This window comes from Falco punctatus, assembly GCF_963210335.1.
Source record: "Falco punctatus genome assembly, chromosome: 4".
NCBI lineage: Eukaryota > Metazoa > Chordata > Aves > Falconiformes > Falconidae > Falco > Falco punctatus.
The window spans coordinates 98,476,078-98,498,861 of NC_137583.1; the positions used below are offsets into that span (position 1 = coordinate 98,476,078).

The 22,784-nt window shown below is 41.9% G+C and overlaps 1 protein-coding gene across 6 annotated transcripts in view; it reads right to left on the minus strand.

Annotated features, from left to right (window-relative positions):
• Positions 1-22,784, minus strand: part of MYRIP (myosin VIIA and Rab interacting protein) — a 340,631-nt gene that overhangs the window by 123,296 nt on the left and 194,551 nt on the right. For 5 of the 6 annotated variants that reach the window (XM_080382636.1, XM_080382638.1, XM_080382639.1 and 2 more), the window contains exon 3: positions 1,162-1,383. In XM_080382636.1, coding sequence (XP_080238762.1) covers positions 1,162-1,383 — 222 coding nt within the window. Of the gene's footprint in view, positions 1-1,161; positions 21,190-22,784 lie in introns of all 6 variants that reach the window. The other variant, XM_080382640.1, reaches the window with a different exon arrangement.

The following is a 22,784-nucleotide window of genomic DNA, read 5'->3' on the forward strand; positions in this document are numbered from 1 at the left end:
AAAGGCAGAGCAGGAGCCGTGGAGAATACAACCTCCTTCGGGTTCCAAGGCTGGCATGTGGAAACACAGTGTCATCTGTCTGGGATCCCTACGGCTTTAAAGCCCTGTGTCAAAGGGTGCACACTTCATTCACAGATACTACGTGAAAGCTTAAACTTCAAGTGGGTGTTGATGGGAAACAAGTGGGAGCAATGAGTCTTTGGTGAGCACAGGAGTATCATGCAGCACTGGAAAGGGCCTCAGCTCACCTTCATCCTGTGCTCTCCACTAATGGGAAAGATGAAGAATAAACTGCCATCCTTGTCACATTTGCTCAGCTACTACTTCAGTCACCAATGTTCAAAACTAAACTATGAGGAATCAAATTACTTCATTCACCCTTCTTGTCTGAGTAAAAGGGCCTTGGTCAGTGCTATGCCACCACAGCCAAGGCTACTTTTGGAACCTGGCCTGCATTGCAGACAAAAGAAGGACTACGACAGCCACCATCCAAGAAATGGCCCTTTTGCTGCTGTTACATGTTTGCTCGAATTTGCTTTTTTTTCTCTGGTGCTGTCTTTAAATGTTATGGCTCTGTTAGCCTCAAAAGGGTGAGACAGTAAATCCCTGATACTCTCTGAAAACAGAAGCCTGGCAGCATATTCTTAACAGATGTTAAGAATTATAACAGGTTGCACTGCTATCTTCTCTGGTTATTTGCCAAAGTAAGCACAAAGCATCGCCACCAATAAGCTGGCAATTAGAAAAGCACTCCAAAACACAGTCACAGCTGGATGATCTATTCACCAATATTCTTTCTTCCACTCCCCACCCATCAGTGGGATTTGCTGCAAAATGATTAACTGCCTTACCACCATCTGCACTCAGGTTCCATTAGCAACCCAGGCATTTCAGGAGATCCCAGCCCTGCTCAGGCTAAGTACAATTAATGCTTGCTGGTTCATCAGTCCAGCTAAGCAAGCCTGGAAAATGGAACAGATAATCAAACACTCTCGGAACAAATTAACCTCTACAAAACCCAGGCACGTCACACCTCAGGAACAAATCAACCCTTACATAAACAGGTGCTATCCCACCAGTGTTACCTACTGACAAACACAAGGAAAAGGTCAAGTCAGGCCACAGCTGCTTTACACAGGTTGCTGAACAATAGGCCTTTACCTTGTTTGCTGGCAGACACTGCAGATCCAAGCCTTCTCCTTTTTCTGGTAAGAACTGCAGCTCTTGCAGATGTTGTACTTGCAGTCTTGGCACTGTCGCTTGCTGTTGATAAGAAATGTGAAAGGGGAACAGCAGCGAATACAGCAGTGCTCGTTGAACTTCTGCTGCTTGGAAAGGATGCTGCACTTGTTACCCTCTTCATCCAACCTCTGCTTCATTTCACTGGAACAAAAAGCAAAAGAGCAAAAATGTAACCACAATTTCAATGGGAAATACCCCCTTTGCCTTCCTCCTCTTTCCACATCTTCATGTTATACTCTTTACACAACTTTTGCAGGTGTGAAGTGGGTGTCAGAAGTGCATATTCCAAATCCAGAACTGGGAAGGAAAAATTCCTGTATTCCTGGAGTCACTCATGGCTGATCCACTTAAACTCTTTAAGTCACAAGCCAGGGCAAACAGTCTCTCCTTCACTCAGCTCCACTGAGACAACCCTCAGGAGAGCCAGGCTGCTGCTCCAGGTACTCCAGCTGTGCAAAGCCATAGCATCATTTGAGAATTCTGGGCTACTTTCAGAACACTTTATGAATAAAAAAGTCAAGTCTATGAAAGTCAAAAGGTTTGGTGCACAGTAATAAAAATTCTACTGATCAACAGTTTTGAAAACAAAAGTGTTAAGTTTGCTTTGCTCTGACCATTGGGATCATAGTATGCATAATAGCTCCGATTTGTCAAGTAAGGTTAATCACATACTTCATTTCAGAGAGATCTGGGTGTTTTACCAGTTAGGGCCAATACCAAGCCACCTGTCAGCTGTTCATGAAAGTGTTTGCAACCCCCCTACGGTTTTCTGTGTTCCAGCAGAAGAGGCTCACGTATTAAAAATAAGTTAAAATAAAATAAAACAAAACATAAAATAAAATAAATCATGTGTGCAGTATTCAGTAATGTGCTATCTCCTATTTTACAGTGCTTTTGATATTTTAAAGATTAGGTAATATATTCCATGATAGGTGTAATAAAAAACATCCAGAAGGAACAGTTGTGTAAGTAGACGAGCCTGCAAACTCATCACACAGTTTCTGGCATGTACAACTAGCATCTATGTTAAGAGAAAAAAAAATTAGGATTCATGAAAAACATGTTAAATGAAAGCTTACAGAACAGTGTGCATGTACAGATATTAATTCTTTCTATTTCTCATAATTAGTGGTGGCCACCTTACTATTTCCAATTGCTGATAAGAACCACTTAAAACACTAGAGTAACACAAAAGTCTAAACAAAATTTAAAGGTACCAGAAGAGATAGACTAAGCTGCAGGAAGACAGAGTCATGACACACCTAAATTCATGCATTAGTATCTTGCTACCTGAAAAAAAGAATACATTTATTGCATGTTCAGGAATTCAAATAAGATCATCTATAAGCATCATTATGAGCCAAGCCTGGAATGTTATAAAGACTCATATTACTAGCCTATAGAACTCCTTTGCCATTTCTGCCTCAGATTTATAAGTCAAAATAAAACCAGTCTGTTTCATGGAAGTCCGACAGATCAATTCTAAACCTCAAGTCAAAAAGGCAATTAAGGCAGTGATCTAAAGCACATAATTTCTGAACTTGCACATACATCATATTTAGCCATATTCTGATATATACCTTTTATAAAGGTAAGACTTCAAAACAATGTTATGTTTCTGCTGTTTTCCCCTGTACAAAGGTTTGGCTGTCTTAGACCAGCTGCTTAAACCCAAGTAAACACTTTTTGGAGTTTCATGTAAATAATCTTTATGATTTTTGTTCAGATGGTAAAATTTACTGGGTTTTCCACATTTTTACAGAATGTTGATGGTGAAAAAGGTAAGAGATTATAATGTAAGAGAGGAAATGTCTGAATTACGCAAGTCAAACTGCCTTCTTCATGTAAACCAACAGAACTATCCCACAGATTAAACAGGATGGTTAGACCAGTTTGTCTTATCTTCACTACTCCCGCCTACTACAATACCACATGAACAACCTTTCTAGGGGAATGGGAAAGGAAACAAGCTGTTCCCCATGTCACTCCCCCATCCACAGCACATAGCCTGTGCAGCAACGGAGCGAAACAGAGCAATGCTGCTGCACAGGAGGTCAGGCAGGATCCCCAGGTCCCAGAAGAGAGGCTGCCGAAGGTAAGAGCTATGTGATCCAAGGAGGGTTTCTGGCACAGAGAAGTGTCAGCAGCCCAAGATGTGGCAATCTTTGCTTCAGGCTGGAGACCCCAAGCAGCAGATGCTGGCCTCCCTGTAAGATGAGAACTGCTAAGGAGCCAAGGTCAGGAGGAGCAGTAAAAGAAGAGGTTTTTGTCCTCGTGCAGCTGTATTATCCCCCAGAATTAGTAACACCAATATTTGGTAGTATCAGCCTGCACACTCAACATTGGCATGCTCAATGGCATTTTGAACCCTCATTAGGGCTCTTATGCATGATCGCAAGATAAACCACAGAAGCAAAGCCACCTATTCAAGCCCTACAATAAAGCTCACACAATACGAAAACAGGCAGTTTCATTCACAACAGAGCTAATAAAGCCTGATACCTAGGAAAAGCTGAGCACACACTGAAGCCTTTTCATCAGTACAGGCATTAATTACATCTCTCTCCTGTATCTGGCTGCCAACATTCATTACAGTGGTAGAACCTTAATATCATTAAGGCATCTGTCTCACTGTTAAATAGGATTAAAATTGGCTAACGGATTCAGGAGGTCAATGGGATAGGGTTGGACTGGCTGGCAGAGAGTGCGAGCACGAAGTCTCATTTCCACAGGAAACCAGGCAGAACAGAAGCGAAAGCAATGCACATCCTTCCCTAACAAATTAATGCCCTCGTGCACTACCTGCCAAAGGCTATTCTAGCTTCCATCAGAAGTCAAATGGCAAAAAGGACTGTCAACAGTACCTGACAGCTGAAGCCAAAAGGCTACTCTGCACACCCCTTCCTTGCAAGTATAAAAAAGAGTTTCATATGAAGGCAAAGTAGTGCACAACACTAGTAAGCAACTCTATCTGCATGGTTTGAGGAAAACTACATAGTCAAAGGGAAAAGCTGGCTCTGGTTTACTCCTGCCATCACTGAGAAAACTTCACTTGCACATGATTTCAGCGAGATGATTACCAGCAGCAAGATGATTAATCTGAGCTCCAATCTCAATACACTGGGAAAGTTCGTTGCACTGCAGTTTAAGAGGTACAAGTCCCAGTTCAAGGCCTCCTTAGTTTGCAAGCTTCAGACTTTACCTTCAAAATGTTGCAACAGCTTGGTGCGAAAACATTGCAGCAATGGTCTAAGGAAAAGGGAGCAGGCAACACCACTGATCCTCTCACGGGGTGAAACTTGCTTCCAAAAGGATGACACCCACCTGTGCAGGAGCAGACGTTTTCTAAGAGGCAGGTCGAACCACACAACCATAGCAAACCCCCTCCTCCCCATGCAACACTGTTTACCTCAACAAAACACATACGAGAGGGATAGGACAAAGAAAAGAGGGAGAACGCGTGTGCACTCATGGATGCTTTCTTTCCCCAGCATTACCTCCCCAAGGAGGGAATGCAATGCATTTATAGGTGGATATATATATAATCAGTATACAAATAAAGCAAGCAACAAAAAAAGCCTGCACAAAAAATTTCCCTTTTGGGGAAAGGACAGAAGAGCAGGGACCACAAATGACAGAATTTATTTACATCACTTAAGTCACAACTGACTGTGCTCAGCTATTATGGTTATGTGTAACATAGTAATGAGGATCTCTGGCAAAGAGAACCCCTGCTGTTTGAATGAATCTCAGATTGGATTTAATTTTCTTTTTCAAGTGGCTGCATTTCACTGATTGCCTATAAATACAAAAGCAGCAAAGAATACTCCACAGATATCCAGCATGTCTGTCACCAAAACTAATCCTGTCAAAGAACGTTTTATTGGACTGTAAGTTCCAAAATATATAGATGCATATTTAGATTTTTCCAGAGGCTTGTATTAATTAACCTACAACAGTTTGCATAATAAATATATAATTAATTTAAGTCAATGTTTTGGGTGATAGACTCCTGGCACATAATCCTACAGAAAGTCAGGTTAGGAATACTTTCCAGCACACTGTTTTGAATGCAGGTTTTGCTATTATATTCTGAGGGTAAACAGTCATCTGCCCCTCTTCACCGACTATGTTTTTACTGTCTTTTTTTTTTTAAAAAAAAAAAATTAAGTAGCTTTAAATAGCTTTCATTGTCATGGTTTGGATTTTTGGTTTTTTTAGTGTCTTAGAGGACTTTAACCAAAGTACAACATTCTGCTTTGCTAGTTTGTACAGTGGTTTACAAACAATACGGTAGGTCAGGCATCATGTTATGCTGAAGACAGGTACTGCACAGCACACTGCAAGGGAAGACACCACTGAAACGTGGCTGGTGGGTTGTGCAGGCATGCAGCATGCCTTGCTGCATGACTGCTCTGCAACAGCTGGGCAACAGCCTCTCTGAAATACTCTGACAAGTCATCTTTGGACTCTGTGAATTGGCAGCCCCTTTTGTTTCTCCACATAACACTGCTTCGGACTTGTAAGTGCAGGATGAAAACTGGCAAACTGAAGCAACAGGATTGTTTTCCTTGCTCTTCACTGCCAATGATTTACAGTCCAAAGTCACCAGTTTTTCACATGCTTCAGTTTATCTGCCATACAATAGCAATAACAGTAAAAGTTATAATGGCAATAGTAAACTTGTCTGATCTAAATATATAAATATAAATGCATACAGAACACCTCTACAGCATCTTTCATTTAGTGACCATATAGTCCTCTCCACTGCTGTTATTGCAAGCAACATATTTACAACTCATGCTCACAGCAAATGACCCTCAAACTTTTTTTTACCACAAGTCCTGATTGCCTTATCTAGATCAAATTCTGTTTCAAGCCACTTGTACAGTATAGAGCTAAGTGAGTTCCTACTTATTAGCAAGCAGGATAAGATGTATTTGGTGCAGGACTGTAATACTGACTGCTCTATGCTTTGGATAGGCCTATTCTGGTGGGATACAAGAGGACTGAGGCATTTTCCCTGTATCATTGCAATGGCCTCAGCTTCAAAAACAGGCTAGCAGGTTCAAACACAGTTCTTCAACATTTGCCTGCACAATGCCTTCTCCCCTAATACATTTCTTCAAAACTGGTTATCATATATAATTGCACCTCCTGAATACAGAAATACAAGCTTTTTTTGAGAAAAGCCTTTCTGCTTTTTTTCCAAACTGTTTTGTTAAAGTTAGCTTTTTTTTTTTAAACTGGCAGTGCAATAAAGATGGTCGTTTATCTGAGCTACACTTTGATATTCACAAAGCTCAATGGCTGTAATTATCCTATATCTTAATAACCGAAACAAATCCTAGATGGCCCTGCACACTTCCCTGCAAAAGGCCTTACTGTGATTACATACTCAAGGGCTGGGAGCAGGTGGAGCTATAACCTTCAAACTGTGAAGTCAACAGCAAAACACGCTGGCAACTTGCCATAGTACGATAATACCGTGAGGTTTAAAATAAAGCTGGAAAGAAGTCTATGATGTGTGTTTGACAAACTGGTTAAAAAAAGTCATTGCTACATGTGTAAGGCTAGGATGGTCAAACTCCAAACCTCTCCATCGGGGGCAGCAGTGGAAGGGAATTCAGAGAAACAACAGGACTGAGGACCATGGTTCATATTACAATATAAAGCTAACAAAACCCACCTGTTTTCCATACAGAAAGGAACACGGCTCCTGGTGGAAACCTGAAAGTTGGCTTGATTCACCCAGTTACTTGTGTAGCAGAGCTACCATGACTTTTTTTTTTTGCCAACAGATCAGCAGTTGAAACATTTTCCTGGGATGTGGAAGCTTTATTGAGGTCTCCGCTCTTGTCAAAAGAGACTTAACATCCTGACCACCAATTTAGTCATCAGGTTGAATGGCCGCCTCAGGCATTGTTCCTCAACCTTGATAAGATTACCATAAGGTTATTTACAAATATTCACTGGAGCAAGCGATACTCAGAGCAAGATGGAAGCATAACCAAGCAGTCAAGGCACTCACAAGGCCAGGACACCTTTCTTTAGTCTTGCCTTAGGAAACATTTAGGTATTCCACAGACAGCAGTACCTCACTAAAAATCTGCCACCCCTCTGGGAGGTGGCAGATGAGGTGAGGATGTGCCCAGGTGGTTCAAGAGTCCAGGTTGGGGAAGATTCCCCAGCTGACCTGTGAAAGTAGCCTTACACAGAGGCATTTGTGAGATAACAACGGGACCACTACCTCTGGCAGCAGCAGAGACAGTCCTTTGGAAAGGATGCAACATGTATCAGTCAGCTCCAATGCAGCACACCATGCTCCAAGACAGAGTCTGTATAAGCAAGTCTGTCTGCCAGGCTCCCCAAAACTCAGCACTGCTCTCCTCTGAGGAAACATGTCGAACTATCAGGCTGTAGCCATCTTACTCTCGCCTCACACCAGTCTCCATTTCAGGCTGGCACCTGCCAGTTTAAAGCCAGAGTTCACTGGTGAAGTTCCCATTTGCTCTGTTGCTTTCTTGGGTGATGGACAAATACATTTTTTCCTACTGTATTTTGGTTTTACTGTTTCCACCTTTTATCTTCTCCAACAGAGAGTAGAGGTTAAAACTATTTTAGTGCCTGCACAGGAAAGGAAGAAAACGAAGAAGAAAACGGAGGGACAATGTTCCTAGGAGTTAAAAAAAAATAAATCTCATTTCATTCACATCACTCCTTCCTGCAGAAAAGTTATCAAAGACAGGTAGAACTTTCTCCTTCTACTACAGATGAGAGCTTCTGCTTCCCGCCCTCTTAAATCAAACTATTTTCATAAAATAAGCTACCTTTTGTCCACCTGGCATTAGAGCCTTTTGTCCTTCAAATACTAGTGACCAGGCAGCATACACATACAAAGTGCTTTTCTTAGGGGACCAGTGTTCTGCTCAGCTGTGTAACTGGTTGTCTCTTCTCCACATTTGTTCGCACTATCTCACCTCTCAGACTAGATTCAGATCAATTCATGAAGATCACCAATTTGTCTTAAAACTGGTTTTAATCTTAGTCTGACCACTGTTAATAGCCTTAAAACATTTTTTCCCTCCACAGAAGAGAATGCCTTCAGTCGCTCTTCTGGACAGGCACTCTTCATACTCACTGACACAAACAAGCTACTGAGACATTTTGCTTAGCTCAAGATCTGGTTTTCTACACAGTCTGGGGAGCGGGTGAACAAGTTCTGCTGTGCCTGTTCCCAGCCTTTCAGAGCAGTCATTTTCATCAGCTGCACCTCATGTTTTTCCACTCCCACAGTCAGTCCAAGCCTAGTCTGTTAGGGTGGGAGTTTCCTTAGGATACAGAGATCAGCTGAAAACACAAGTTCCACCAATACCCTCTAAGCCATCATGTTGGAGGAAAAAGGGCTTTTCCTATTCAGAGGCTGCAGTGTACACAGTATTCCTGTCTCTGCTCTCCTTAGACCTCCCAGATGTGCACCAGACACTGGAGTGCGGGTAAAGCTCCTTCAATGTGTGCAGAACTTGTCAATCTTACTCCTTGGCTACTAACACAATGAAGAGTCACAGGCTGAGCGTGACTGAAACTTCCCTCCCATTCACTTGTTTTGAATTTGAAGTTCAAGGCCCCAAACTGTGATTACTAGAAGTGGTTCCCACCTCCCGATCCTCCTGACTCCCAGAAGCAGACCAACCAGGTTAGTACAATGCTGCTAAATTTAGGGAAAAACCCTCAGTGGAAGGTTTATAGCCCCTCTCCAATCCATGTGCAGGAGTCAACTACCCAGAACTGTAAAGGAGAGCTGCTCACCATCTTATCCCTTCCATGGCCTCTATGCCTCAAAGTGTAGGACGGTGCAAACAGTGACAAAGCTACAGGCCAACAAGGTCATATATCGTTTACCCCTGTTATGCACAGTATGAACCAAATCCTCCCAGCAGGCATATGCCTCCATTGTTACTTACTCTCTAGGGGTTCAGTGCTCATTTCTTTTTAAGCTGCCTCTTCTTCTCAGGCAGTTTATTCTTCTCCATTGGGATGGGCACCTAACACAACTCTAGTCCCAGGCCGTGCTTCACCATCAGCACACATACCTTTTGTTTCTCTTATGTCTTTGCTAAATTGTCCCTGGTGAAACTCTAATTGTTCCCTTTTAAAAAAGTAGAGCACAGTATAGTACTATGTTCTTTTACAGCAAATGCCAAATTAACTCATTATCTTCAAATGATGGCCTTTTCTCTAGGCTCCTATCAACAGTCACAACTGTGCCTCATGCCAGATTTAACACTCGGTACATCTATTAGTATTCTACACGTTGCTGGTGCTGTCAAAAAGCCATGGTAGCACACATGCAAACACACTGCTTGCAGTTGGGGAGCCTTCGAGGAACACACATCACTTTAATCTCTGCAGAGGGATATCGATACAGCAGCCATAGCGGACTTTCAGGGAGGATTAGACAGCAGGGAGTGCACCATAAGTGAGCAGGGGGAAAGTAACATAAAAAACAACCCAAAGCAAAACACAAAGTCTTCTGGGGGATACAGAGGGATGGGACACCTCAGCATTCAAGCATTAAGAGGCTCATAAATAGTCATGAGTAAGTCGCTTGTGTCAAAAATCAGGAAGATTAATATTTCACAGTACAATTACTCCAACAGCAATTGCATTCTTTTAAGATCTTACTAGCATCTCTTAAGGGTTTTTTCTCCTCAGCTTTTTATTTCTACAAAATTAGATTTCTATAAAATTAGCAGCTAATCCTATCAAATCTCATTTTTAAATTTTTCTTTCCTTCTCTTTTCAAAACTAGGAGCAAATACTGATGGTACTGCATATATGCTGACTAACGATCTGGTCCCATTAAATTCTTTACAACAGTTGTCATAGTCTTGCCCTTTTGTTGCTTAACTCAGAAGGCCTACAATGTCATCCTGTTGACCTTAAAAATCAATGCTAAGAATTCAGCGACTGCTGTGCATTCACCCAAACACTACGTCCAACAGCACATACCATGTGGGTACCAACGGTAAGAACCCTGGCAGGGAAACAGAAATGGACATACGAACGGTGAACTGAGTGGCATGCAGCTTCAATGCCATCAGAGGTCTCACAGGACAGCAAAGCATTTAGGAGCTCAGGATAACTTACTTTTATGTTTAGTTAAGGTTAAGTGAGGTAAAACAATAAAACCCTATTTCAATACATTTTTAAATAAGCCTTTGCAACAACAATGTGGCAATTAAACGGACTCAGTATTACCCTACTGACATATGCCATCTACCTCAAATGATGTTTCTTGGGGCTAAATAAATGAACACTAGAAGACAGATGTATACCTTCCCTTTAAAAATTATAATCGTCCTTCTAAAATATCAGACAGCACTATAAAAAAAATTTACCAGTTACCTGCACAAAAAAGTATCACAGATTCTGGGGACAATCACTTTCTAAAAATAAAGAAATCCAGCACAGTAGAAACACTGTTGCTGGTCTGGGTTTGTTATTTTGGATTTTTTTCTTAGTTAGTTAGTTAGTTTTACATTTGCAAGCACTTCTGATACCGGGGAAAAAATTGCATTGACATCTTCATATTTTTTATTAAATACCATAAAATACATGTTGTGAAGACCAGTTGTGGAAGCTTTGCGCTAACCACAGTTGAGCCAGTTAAACTGCTGACAGAACCAGAAAAAAGCCAACATACTCAACACTTACCTCTGTCTAAAATATGCGTATGAGGCACTGCATTCGCTAGAGAGAGGAGAGATTCAGCCAGCATCAAGATAGTTGTGGTTCACTTGCCCCAGACCAATGCTTGATGTACCAGGCTCTATCCTAATCTGTTAACAATTTCATGCTCAGGTGAAGCAGTTCCCCAAAATGAATGACTGCTGCTGTATTACTCCATAGACACCGTGCTAGTGGCTCTTAAGGGAAGTTTCCTTTTCTGTTGCTGGCACAAGTACTGTCAATCAGCGTCCATCTTCAGTTGGAACTGACTGGCATGTCAGAGTGTAGATAAATGAAATAAATAATATGCTGGTATTATTTTAAATTCCTCCTTCTCACTTTGTAAACCTGCAAATTTTCAAGAGACTTATATTCAACCCCATTTTGTTTTGTCATGTTGGGTATCACAGGAGCAGACTGTGCACCACATTTAACTGATCAGCTTTGAAATCTCCTGCATGCAAGTGGAGCAGCGAGGGAGAAGCAGGCCTTGAACTATAGAGCAGATATTCTGGGGACATCAGAAATCTCCACATGAAAGCTGAAGTGATCTCTTCCAAGAAGCAGTGCTGTATGGACTCCTTTGCCCTCCCATTCTAACACTGCCACATGGTACATGTGAAAATAAGTCTGGGTTTTAACACACTTTGTTTCCTCACTCGTTTATCTTGTCTGCCCTCCTATCTCAGGTTAGAGACTGCTCTACAGCCAGGCATGGTGTTCTGAGGTGAAATACTTCATCGGTATTGAGAACAAGCACTTCTGCTGCAGGTGCAGAACCTTCTGGTTAAATCCCGGGTTTAACTGATCCATTGAGAAGGGCCAAAAGGTGTTCTTCCATGTTGGACATCAACTGCAAGTAATGAGAAGCTATAAGGTTTTCTCCCTTTCTATTACATCCATACTGAACCACTGACCATTACTATCACTATCTGAGCCTACGCGTCCAACCAGTTTTCACTCATTTTATAATTTCACCTGTACGTGTCACAGCCCCACAAAGTGGCTACAAAATGGTTAACTTCAATTATTATTTACATTAGCATTTTGTGACACCTTCTTCTTAGATTACAAACATGTAATACTTTAACAGATGGTTTGAGAGCATCAAAGGAACCTGAAGGTGCACAAGTCCATGGGACCTGATGAGATGCATCCACGGGTCCTGAGGGAACTGGCAGATGAAGTGGCTAAGTCACTGTCCATCGTACCTGAGTAGTTGTGGCAGTCCACTGAAGTTCCCACTGACTGGACAAGGGGACATGTAACCTCATTTTTAAAAAAGAGAAATAAGGAAGACCTGGGAAACTACAGGCAGGTCAGTCTCACCTTGGTGCCCGCCAAGATCGTGGAGTAGGTCCTCCTGGAAACTATGCTAAGGCACATGGAAAATAAGTAGATGATGGATGACAACCAACATAGCTTCACTAAGGGCAAGTCATACCAGAAAAATCTGGTGTCCTTCTATGACAGGGTTACAGTTTTGACAGATCAGGGAAGAGCAAGTGACGTCATCTACTGGACTTGTGCAAAGCTTTTGACACTGTCCCACATAACATCGTTGTCTCTAAACTAGAGAGACATGGATTTGATGGGTGGACCACTCAGGGGATTAAGGAACTGGTGAAATGCTCAAAGACTTGTTTGTGGTCAACAGCTCCATATCCAAGTAGAGACCCGTGACAAGTGGTGTTCCTCAGGGGTCCGTACTGGATCCGGTGCTATTCAACATCTTTGTTGGCAACATGGAAAGTGGGATCAAGTGCACCCTCAGCAAGTTTGACAATGACACCAAAGCTGTGTGGTGCAGTTGACATGTCAGAGGGATGGAATGCTGTCCAGAGGGACTGTGACAAGCGTGGGAGGCGGGACCAAGTGAACTTCAACAAGGCCAAGTACAAGGTCCTACACCTGGCTTGGGGCAATCCCCAGTATCAATACAGGCTGGGCAGAGAGTGGATTGACAGAAGTCCTGATGAGAAAGACCTGTGGGTGCTGGTGGACAAAAACCCCAATATGGCCCACCAATGTGTGCTTGCAGCCCAGAAAGCCCGTATTCTGGGCTGCATCTAAAGAAGCGTGGCCAGCAGTGTGGGGAAGGTGATTCCCCTCCAATGCTCTGCTCTCGTGGGACCCCACCTGGAGTACTGCATTCAGCTTTGGAGGCCCCAACTTAAAAAGGACATGGACTGGTTGGAGCCAACCCAGAGGAGGGCCACAAAGATGATCAGAGGGCTGGAGCACCTCTCCTGTGAAGATGGGCCGAGAGAGTTGGGGATGTTCAGCCTGGAGGAGAGAAGGCTCTGGGGAGACCTTCTAGCAGCCTTCCGGCACCTAAAGCGGGCCTACAAGAACACTGGAGAGGGACTTGTTACAGAGGCATGTAGGGACAGGAGAAGGGGTAATGGTTTTAAGCTGAAAGAGGATAGGTTTAGGTTAGGTATGAGGAAGAAACTCTTCTCTGTGAGGGTGGCCTGGAAACGGAACAGGTTGCCCAGAGCAGCTGTGGATGCCCCACCCCTGGAAGCATTTCAAGGCCAGGCTGGATGGGGCTTTGAGCAACCTGGGCTAGTGGAAGGTGTCCCTGCCCACGGCAGGGAGGCTGGAACTAGATGGTCTTGAAGGCCACTTCCAACCAAACCATTCTATGATTCTGTGTTGTACTGCCCTACTAAACATCCTAACAATCTATCAAACCATCATTACAGTTTTCTTATATGCCTTCCCTGACTTTTTCCCTCCTGCATTTGATAGCGATTTATAGTTATATAAACATTTGCTACATTCCCCTCTATCTCATTTCCTCTCAATAAATGTCACTTTGGTCTCTGCAAAGTGTATTTCTCACTGCCTGTCTGGTATCTTTCTATAACTAATACGTAAATGTTTCTTGCCTCTTTTTTTAGCTAATTACAGTATAATTTTATCTTTCAATGTTCTTTCCAAATAATTTCCAGAAATATCAAGAAGTCTGTAGAATTGCACTAAATTAACAGCATCGATAACTACTTACCACAGTTTACTTGACCTAAAAAATACCACAGCCTGACAGATTTCTCTTCCCTACCATCTAAAGTTACCTACCTACTAAGCAGCCAAAGCATAGTTCTGTAAGTCTAATGCCTTATTTCTGTATCAGTCAGTCTCTATTTACCACTCTGCAGCTCAGAATAGTGCATTTTGTCACATATTTAATCCTGTCTTTTTTCTCCTCATTGTACCAAGTGGAAAAAAAACCCAACAGTTTAACAGAACTATCAGATGCATCTAATTTTAAAGTGTTGAAAACTGAACTGGCCATATTGACCAACTTCCTCTGATATTTCATTGTGTATTCAGGATCAGTAAAGAAAAGTATTCATCAAATGATGGTACTCCTGTGGCATTTATCTCCACTCGCCCCCTCCCATTTGTCACACACAGTTCCTCTCCTCATGCATCTCTCTCTGAAGAATTTCACATTTCCCTTACCAGGTCCTGATTTTCAGTGCAAGGCCATCCAAAGCTAATGACCTTTTTTATCCCTTTTGGTCATACCTGACGAATGATAAACACAGAGAAGCATTTTTAAGAATAAAGTATTGTTCAATTCAGACCAAAAGTACTTAGTGAAAATATTTTTTTAATGTACATGCTCTTCCATCATACTTATTTGCAATACATTCTTTGCATCATTGGTAGCATCTGTGCATCTACCTTTCTTAGGAATGCAATCTTATGCCTGTATCAACTTGAAGAAATTTCTTTTAAGAACAGAAGCACTCCTACTACGTTAAACAGTTCTTCTCTCAGTGCCCCTTTCACAGTGCCATATGCCTTGACCTTATAAAACACAATTCATAGGCTGACTAGCGCACAGCAGGAGAGTAACTCAGGCACTGGCTCTGAAAATCTCTGAAGTACTCACTATGAGTCATTCTTCCCTCTTGCTGGCTGGACTTCCAGCAGACCTACAAAGATTCACACTAGAATCAGTGTTGTTACTTGACCCTTCCCCACAGAATACGCAGCAGAATAAACAAGAGTAGGCAGCAGAATAAACAGTAGAGCTCGCTAAGGAAGCAGGTTTCACAGCCTGACAAGTCACAGCATCAGAGGATGGTGTGTGTGAACAGCACAAAGACATTCATCCCACTTTGCACCCAGACAAGATGAGTAATGCTTCACACACGAGGGCCTTCTGTCTGATGAGGATGGCTTTGAAATTTGCCTATCCTGACCACTGCCTTCCCAGGAGAACAGCTGCCACTCCAGAACCTAGGAGGGACAGGAACATTGGGAAAGCCATGCCCTCCACTAGCATAGGGAATGCAACACAAATTTGCACTGTGTCCTCCCACATGAACATCCACCGAGTATTTTGCCACTTCCTGCAACAACCATGGGAACCCTAATGTGCTGCAAGAAGAAAGCAGAAGGCACTACCAAATGCTCTAGTAGGCAATGCTGGTAAGGGGGTTGTTTCAGGTGAAACTCCTATGCAATGCTAGGAAGCACACCATGCTTATATTGTCCAAGGTGACAAAAGAAAGAGAAAAGAAAAGCTTCAAAGCAAGAGGTTCCCCCTAACTTGATCTCAGAGTGAATTACATGTAACTGCAGCACTTAAGTCTCTATTTTCAACAAGTCTGCATATGCATAGCTCCTAAAGCCCACTTCCCTAGTCCAGCTCCTCTTCATGTTGCCCATGCTCCTAACACATAGTAGATTGTTCTTAGAGATTCCACATAGACTCTGTAATTCAACTAGCTTAAAAACTGCAAGCCCTGCAATTCCAAACAACCAACGTGTCAAGAAATAGCAGCTTGGTATTTTTAGCAAATTTAAGCCTATAAATAATTTTAAGTACAGAAGTTATTTGCAATACCCATGCAAGTTTTGTTTATTTTAAAGACAAAGACTTACAGGCTTAAAATTACTACATACTTCTACTGTAGACAAGAAAGTATTCTGGCAGACAAAAGAATCTGTTCTCACAGAATGCGCTTTATATTTAACATGTTATGTTACCCTGGTGTGTTTCGTATCAACAGTATTAACACCTTCTGGAAGCAGCATCATATCCCTTCTTGCAAACCAAAAAATCTCTGCAGAGGGGCAGGAAAATAATACCACCACCTCCACCTGCCCATTCAAACACACATACTTAAAAGTAGTCCTTTATAAGGTGTTGGCAACGCTAGTGCTATAGTAACACCAGTATTTAATACAGACACAATTTTCATTTAACACTGTTACAATACTTCTGTTATATCACAGTTAACGTTCTTAACTTAATCCAGAAGCTTTTTATTATGGGAATGTTTCAGCAAATTTAACAACATACTGATTTTTTAACATATAAAGGAATATACAGTAATGGAGTGAAAGGAAATCACAGTAAGCAACCACAAAAAAATATAAAAAGTGTAGAGAGCTTTATGGCAGGTACTGGAGACCGCGATGCCTGTGAAGGACCCTGAAGGCTAAAGAAGAAACAAAGTAAGATAAGGTTGGCTGAATGCCTGGAAGAAAAACAGGATATGAAGTGAGGCTGGAGTGGATGTGTGATGCCACGTCGGCAGCTGGCTGAGAACATGAAACTCACAGAGGTAAGAAAAAACAGAGAAAAAAAAAATGCAAGAAGTTCAATGTGTTTGTAGCTTTGTAATTAACCAATTATATGTAGCCAAGAAGTGTCTGAACTGTATTGATTAACCAATGATATTTTAGTATGTTATGTGTGAACAGCAAACGAGGATATATAAGCGTGGGGTTTGGACTAATAAAGGGTCTTCTGGTCAAATTCAGGAGTCCGTACCTCAGTCTCCTCAAAAAAGCTAATAATTTGTTTTTAATTTTGTAGCTGTGACTACAACTGTAGCTATTCAGCTTTACTCTGCATATGTGTGTGAGCATGCATGCATACACATATAGATAAACCTCATTACTCAATATCCCTTCCAAGTGAAAGCTGGGAATCTCACCCACATAGTACTCTCCATAGCCCATCCCCATGGAAACATTGTACTAAGTAAAGACTGTCCTTGAAAAGGCAGTTCAGCTATAGAAGAGAAAACACAGCCAGGTTACCAGACTGGTGGGATATTATGGAACTAGTGATAAATTAACAGGCAGATATTCTTGCAGCTCTGTGTATCCCAGTAATTCTTCCTCAGCCCTTAACAGAATGCCTCACCCAGGGCACAGAAGGCTATATACAGTCAGCTTTCCCAGAGGGGAGAAAGGATGCAGGGGAACATCAGAAACCTGCCTTTTTCATTCCTCCTCTTAGTCCATGTGCACTCTGTCTGCTTCTTCCTAATTAAGTACCTAGCAATCTGAAGTACAGTGAATGTACAGGATGTTTTTGGTGAATGGTAAAACAATTGCAATAACGCAGAAGCTTTTGAAAAGTGGAAATTCACCTGACTGAACAACTAGATTTCAGAAAGATGGTTAGGTGGTGAATACTGGGAAAAGACAATGGTTCTTCAATGTTCTTTACCATTCTTAGAATGATGCATTTTGAATTTGTAAAATGTCAAGGTTTTTTTCCTGACTTCTTCCTAATAAAAGGGTTGCAGATACTATTATTTGGTTCTTCTGTGCATAGTGCCATTCATATATCCGATTCTTTTCTTCTCTCCCGCATGCATTTTCTCTCTTTAAAAGCAGCAGACCGAAAAGATCTCCCTTGCAGGGAGCTCATGGTACAGTCAGACCCCAGACTTGGTTCATGTACTTTGTGCAGACCCTCTGGCTACGTCTGAATTTGCAGATAATTCATCACACCAAGAGCAGATCAGTAGACTGAACTAGATAGCGCTGAAGGCCTACACTCACACAGTATGCGGTTCAACAGCTTTGCTTCTGAGAAGACAGTTTGATTCCCTGGATCAAATATTCCCGCACTGCACACAGTTTGAATCTGTCTCAATGTGCGATTCATCAGTTCAGAGACACTGGTTTAGTTTCTTCTAGAAGGAATCTAGCTTGTGCACAGCAAAACCAACCTGTGACATAAACCACAGAGTAATAAATGAGGATGAGTAGCTTTGATCTAAAACTGTACCACCACCCTGAACTGGAACGCTAACAAAAATGCAGTGATAGACAACTAGAGGTGCCTCTCTCGGCACAGGTACCTGGAGCAGGTCATTTTTCCATTAACAGGTCCATAACAGCTTTGTCTACTGAGTTTAGAAAACCATTCTAATACCTGAACATACGTAGCCATGGCTTGCATCCAGCTAAGTTTTATACATTTCTACATGTACCTTGCTGGCAGTTAACAGAGATGTACAATGCTGATTTATAAAGATATGTAAGAAGCAAGAAGTAGTTTCTGATTAGTAATTCTTTTTCTTTTAAAAGAATTCACTGGGGCATAAGACTTGTACATGGGCTTTTGAAAATTTTCCTTGGAAAAGCACTAGAAGTTCAATGTATCATACACCTACTTCACTTCAAGACATAATTCTGGATTGGTATACCTAAAATATAGTTTTATAAAGCACTGCCAATAGGATCCAAATTTGCACCACTTAGTTTGGAATACCTTTGAACATAACTAAGCTAATTTTCCACAGCACTGCATTGCTTCAACCTGTTGTCACTCCGCGAATTCCATCAATGCTGCAGTACAGTGAAATGGATAGGGTAATAGAATCAGGAGCCAAAAGCTCCACCTTTTGTAGCTACAGACTGAAATGCTACCAAAACATGGTCAGCCTGTCAGCTTTTATTCAGTAGCAGAAAATGTTTACAGAGTAATCTAGGGATTCTCTCACAAAACCACACAGTTATTTTCTCAGACTTTACTGCTGCCTTACAGATGTCTGCTTCAGTCAAATCCTTCTTCCCTCACCATGCTTCCAAATGAAGCCAAAGCAATCTGCCTTCCTCATAGATAAAGGTAGCTTGGTTTTACCTTTCAGGCTCAGCTGCTGGGCTGCCAGTCTGAGCAGAGGACTGCCGGCAGATAGTCCACTCCTAAACCCCTCTCTGTAGAGTTGCACTGATGTACTGTCACCTGAATTACAGCTCAACTGCTTCTGATGCGTGACTGTCAGCGATTTAAATACATCAAAAGGAAAATTGTTGTTTTAAAAGCAACAATTTGTTCTCAAAACCAAACATCTATTCTCAAGAAAAAAAAGAAAGAAAAGGAATATGAAACACTAATCTTTCAATATAATCAGAATATAAAAGCATTGGCATGTCCATAAAAGCAGGACTACAAAACCCAAATAAGTGGTCACAAGGGAATATCTCTGAAATATCTGTTGATTTATAACAAATAATGAAATCCATTTAATTAAACTTCAAGTGGAGGAAGCTCCTCCAATAGGAACCAAAAATTAATAGGAAGGATATTAAAAATTCTAGTGCTGATAAATATTTTTTTAAAAATAAATTAATTGCTCCATTTGGTTTTATATATTTAGTTGCAAGTATGTGAGAAGACTAAGGAGTGACCAACTTGATGCTTAAAGGGTAGGAGAAATGCAAGTATAGATCTCCTTCGAAACAGTCCTAAAAATGCATATTTAACCAAGATTTTACTACTTAGAAAAGGGAAAAAAGCGTAACTACGTTTTCTATAAATATTCCCTAACTGTAGCGATGCATTCTGCCTGAAATGTATCTATTATCTCTCACAACAGTACACTTCGGGTGCAGGAGGGTCAAAGCACAAATACATTTTCCTGCACAATCTTCTGTTAAATAAAGGGAGAGAAAGGAAGCCTCTTACTAAAAAGTTATGCTTATGGCAGGTAGTGCAACACCCAATGACACAATATAGATTCCTTTAGTGATGCAGATGCCACAAACAAGCAAGAGGGTTGCTGAAGGACAGGCACTTGCACTTTGGTTCCAAGTTGGATGCATACAAGGATGTTGTCTTGATGCTCCCTTACATTAGAACAGAGTAAGTACTCTTGCCTCCAGCCCTGTAAACACTGTTTTCTTCCCTTCTTTCCTTTCCACAGAAAGCAAAGCCATCACAACTCACTTCTTGTTCATTCACTTCTGTAGCATGCCACACTTCTCACAGCTTTTACAGTTTTATGTATTTTCTGGCTATAGCACAACCATCCTGGAACTGGTGCAAGTAAAGTCAGTTTACAAAATACGACATAGAGGGTCAAAGGTAGGCCACAAGAACCAAAAGTTAAGTAGTTATCCCCACAAGCAGGGGTGAAAGAAGCATGTAATCAAGAGTTAGCTGTTGGCAAATCAACTGCCACTTATATTCAGTCAAGAATAAGAAAAATACTGGCAAAGACTGAAATAGCAAGATGATTGTTTTCTTCGCATATGGGGCTATATAATTTTTTGCCCAATTCTGTACTATTCTCCTAGACACCTTTCAAACCATGTCCTAGGCCAAGGGTGAAAATATCAGTTACTATGGCAGTACGTGTAAGTCGGACCAAAAAAAAGTAGTATTTTAGCATTTACAGCAAAAACCCAAAAATCCCCTAAAAATCTTGACTGACAGCCAATTGTTTTTACTGAGAAAAAAAGACCACACAAATTCTTGCCTAAAGCAAAAGACTAATTATATGTTAACATTTTTGAGAGCTTTAACACACAAACTGGAATGCACCAATACTTACAGTCAAGGACTCTCCCTTTGAGCAAAAAAACCAAAAAAGCTTTGGAGGAACTCAGTACGCTGCTTATACCTATGTAACTGCAAAAGCAAAGAAAAAACTTTACATCAAAAACAGAAGCAGAAACTTGAAGAGCTGCTGATTTATAAAAACCATTATTTGAAATCAGCAAGCAATTAAAGCAAAGCATTTCTCATTCTGCTATACAGGCATAGCATACACAACCTGTAACACACAATCACTGATGGAGAAAGCTATTTTATCTGAAACATTTGCCCCTTGCAGGAAATACTGAAGATTCCCTTGGTTGCAGTTCAGTTCATTTTCTGAACAGGGCAACCACAGAGTTTGTATCCAAGCAGCACTTAAACCTCCCTACTCATATGGTTCTTTTCAGCTCACTTAAAAAGCTGAATCTACCTCTAACTTTGCAGAAACACCAGCTCAGACCTCAAGGTTTATATTCTGACATGGGAAGTTACAAAGACCAGACATGTTCATAGAACTATATGGTTTGGGTTGGAAGTGGCCTTCAAGACCATCTAGTTCCAGCCTCCCTGCCGTGGGCAGGGACACCTTCCACTAGCCCAGGTTGCTCAAAGCCCCATCCAGCCTGGCCTTGAAATGCTTCCAGGGGTGGGGCATCCACAGCTGCTCTGGGCAACCTGTTCCGTTTCCAGGCCACCCTCACAGAGAAGAGTTTCTTCCTCATACCTAACCTAAACCTATCCTCTTTCAGCTTAAAACCATTACCCCTTCTCCTGTCCCTACATGCCTCTGTAACAAGTCCCTCTCCAGTGTTCTTGTAGGCCCGCTTTAGGTGCCGGAAGGCTGCTAGAAGGTCTCCCCAGAGCCTTCTCTCCTCCAGGCTGAACATCCCCAACTCTCTCGGCCCATCTTCACAGGAGAGGTGCTCCAGCCCTCTGATCATCTTTGTGGCCCTCCTCTGGGTTGGCTCCAACCAGTCCATGTCCTTTTTAAGTTGGGGCCTCCAAAGCTGAATGCAGTACTCCAGGTGGGATCCCACGAGAGCAGAGCATTGGAGGGGAATCACCTCCCCCACACTGCTGGCCACGCTTCTTTAGATGCGGCCCAGAATACGGTTGGCTTTCTGGGCTGCACATGTTGCCAGGCCATGTCATGTCATCAACTCCAGCACCTAAACTTATGTGAAGAAGTTACACACCAAAGAAGCTACTCCACCAAGCTTTCTGCTCTTCTACCTCCCACCCTTGTGCAGAATTATTTTCAGAGCCCTCCTAATTTCTCTTCATGTACCATTTCATTGGTGCTGGAGAAACTATCTTCTGCCAACTGAAAACCTCCATGAGGACCACAGAAGGCCTTAAAAAAACAGAGATCATTATTCATGCTCCTCAGTCCTGTTTATCTGCTGAGAGATACCAAGGAAGACTGATATCTGCTAGAAAGGCTTTACAGAAATTCATAGGCCTAGTCTTTATCAGTGACTCCCGATCTTACTAGTTCTGGAGTAGCATTTGGATGGCAAACTCCGAGATACACTGCTGAGCTTACTGGAGTTGAAAGAAGGGACCAATGCCTGATTTCTAACAGAGGTATGAAGTCAAGATGAATTAAGAAACTGAAAAAAGGTTAACTATGGCCATATTCAGAGCTCTTCTTCCTCAAATATAAGTAAAATCATCTATCCAGAAATTTTCATACCCAGAATCACCAGAAATTCTGACCCAAATCAGTAACAGCTGCTTAAAATGAGAAAAGTGCCTAACTTTCCATTGAAACATGAATCTGAGTAAAGAATATGGTATCTCTACTACAATGGTACACACCAAAGGCCAGAGAGACCAAAAAACCTGGGGCTTCACGGAGCTCTATTTTACACGATGCTGTATAACAGGGAAGCAGCTCAATGAAGCTTGGTTTTGTCAGTCCCTAGTTAGGACACAATTAGATTCCAGCCACTGCTGCACTTGTCTCGCCTGTAGACATAAACCACGTTGACTTGGGGCAACATGACCTGACATACAAGCAATTGGGCATTGCAGGTGAAACTGGCCCTGAGGACCCAGAAACACAGTTGGCCGACTTGCTCAAGTTGAGCACTGTGACACTGCATTACCTTACTATCAGCACCCAAGTCAGCCAGCCAAAACTAAGCCAGATCCCTGAGCTAAACAGATTCTTGAACACTGCAAGCAGTGAGACATTCAACAGAAAAAAAGCATG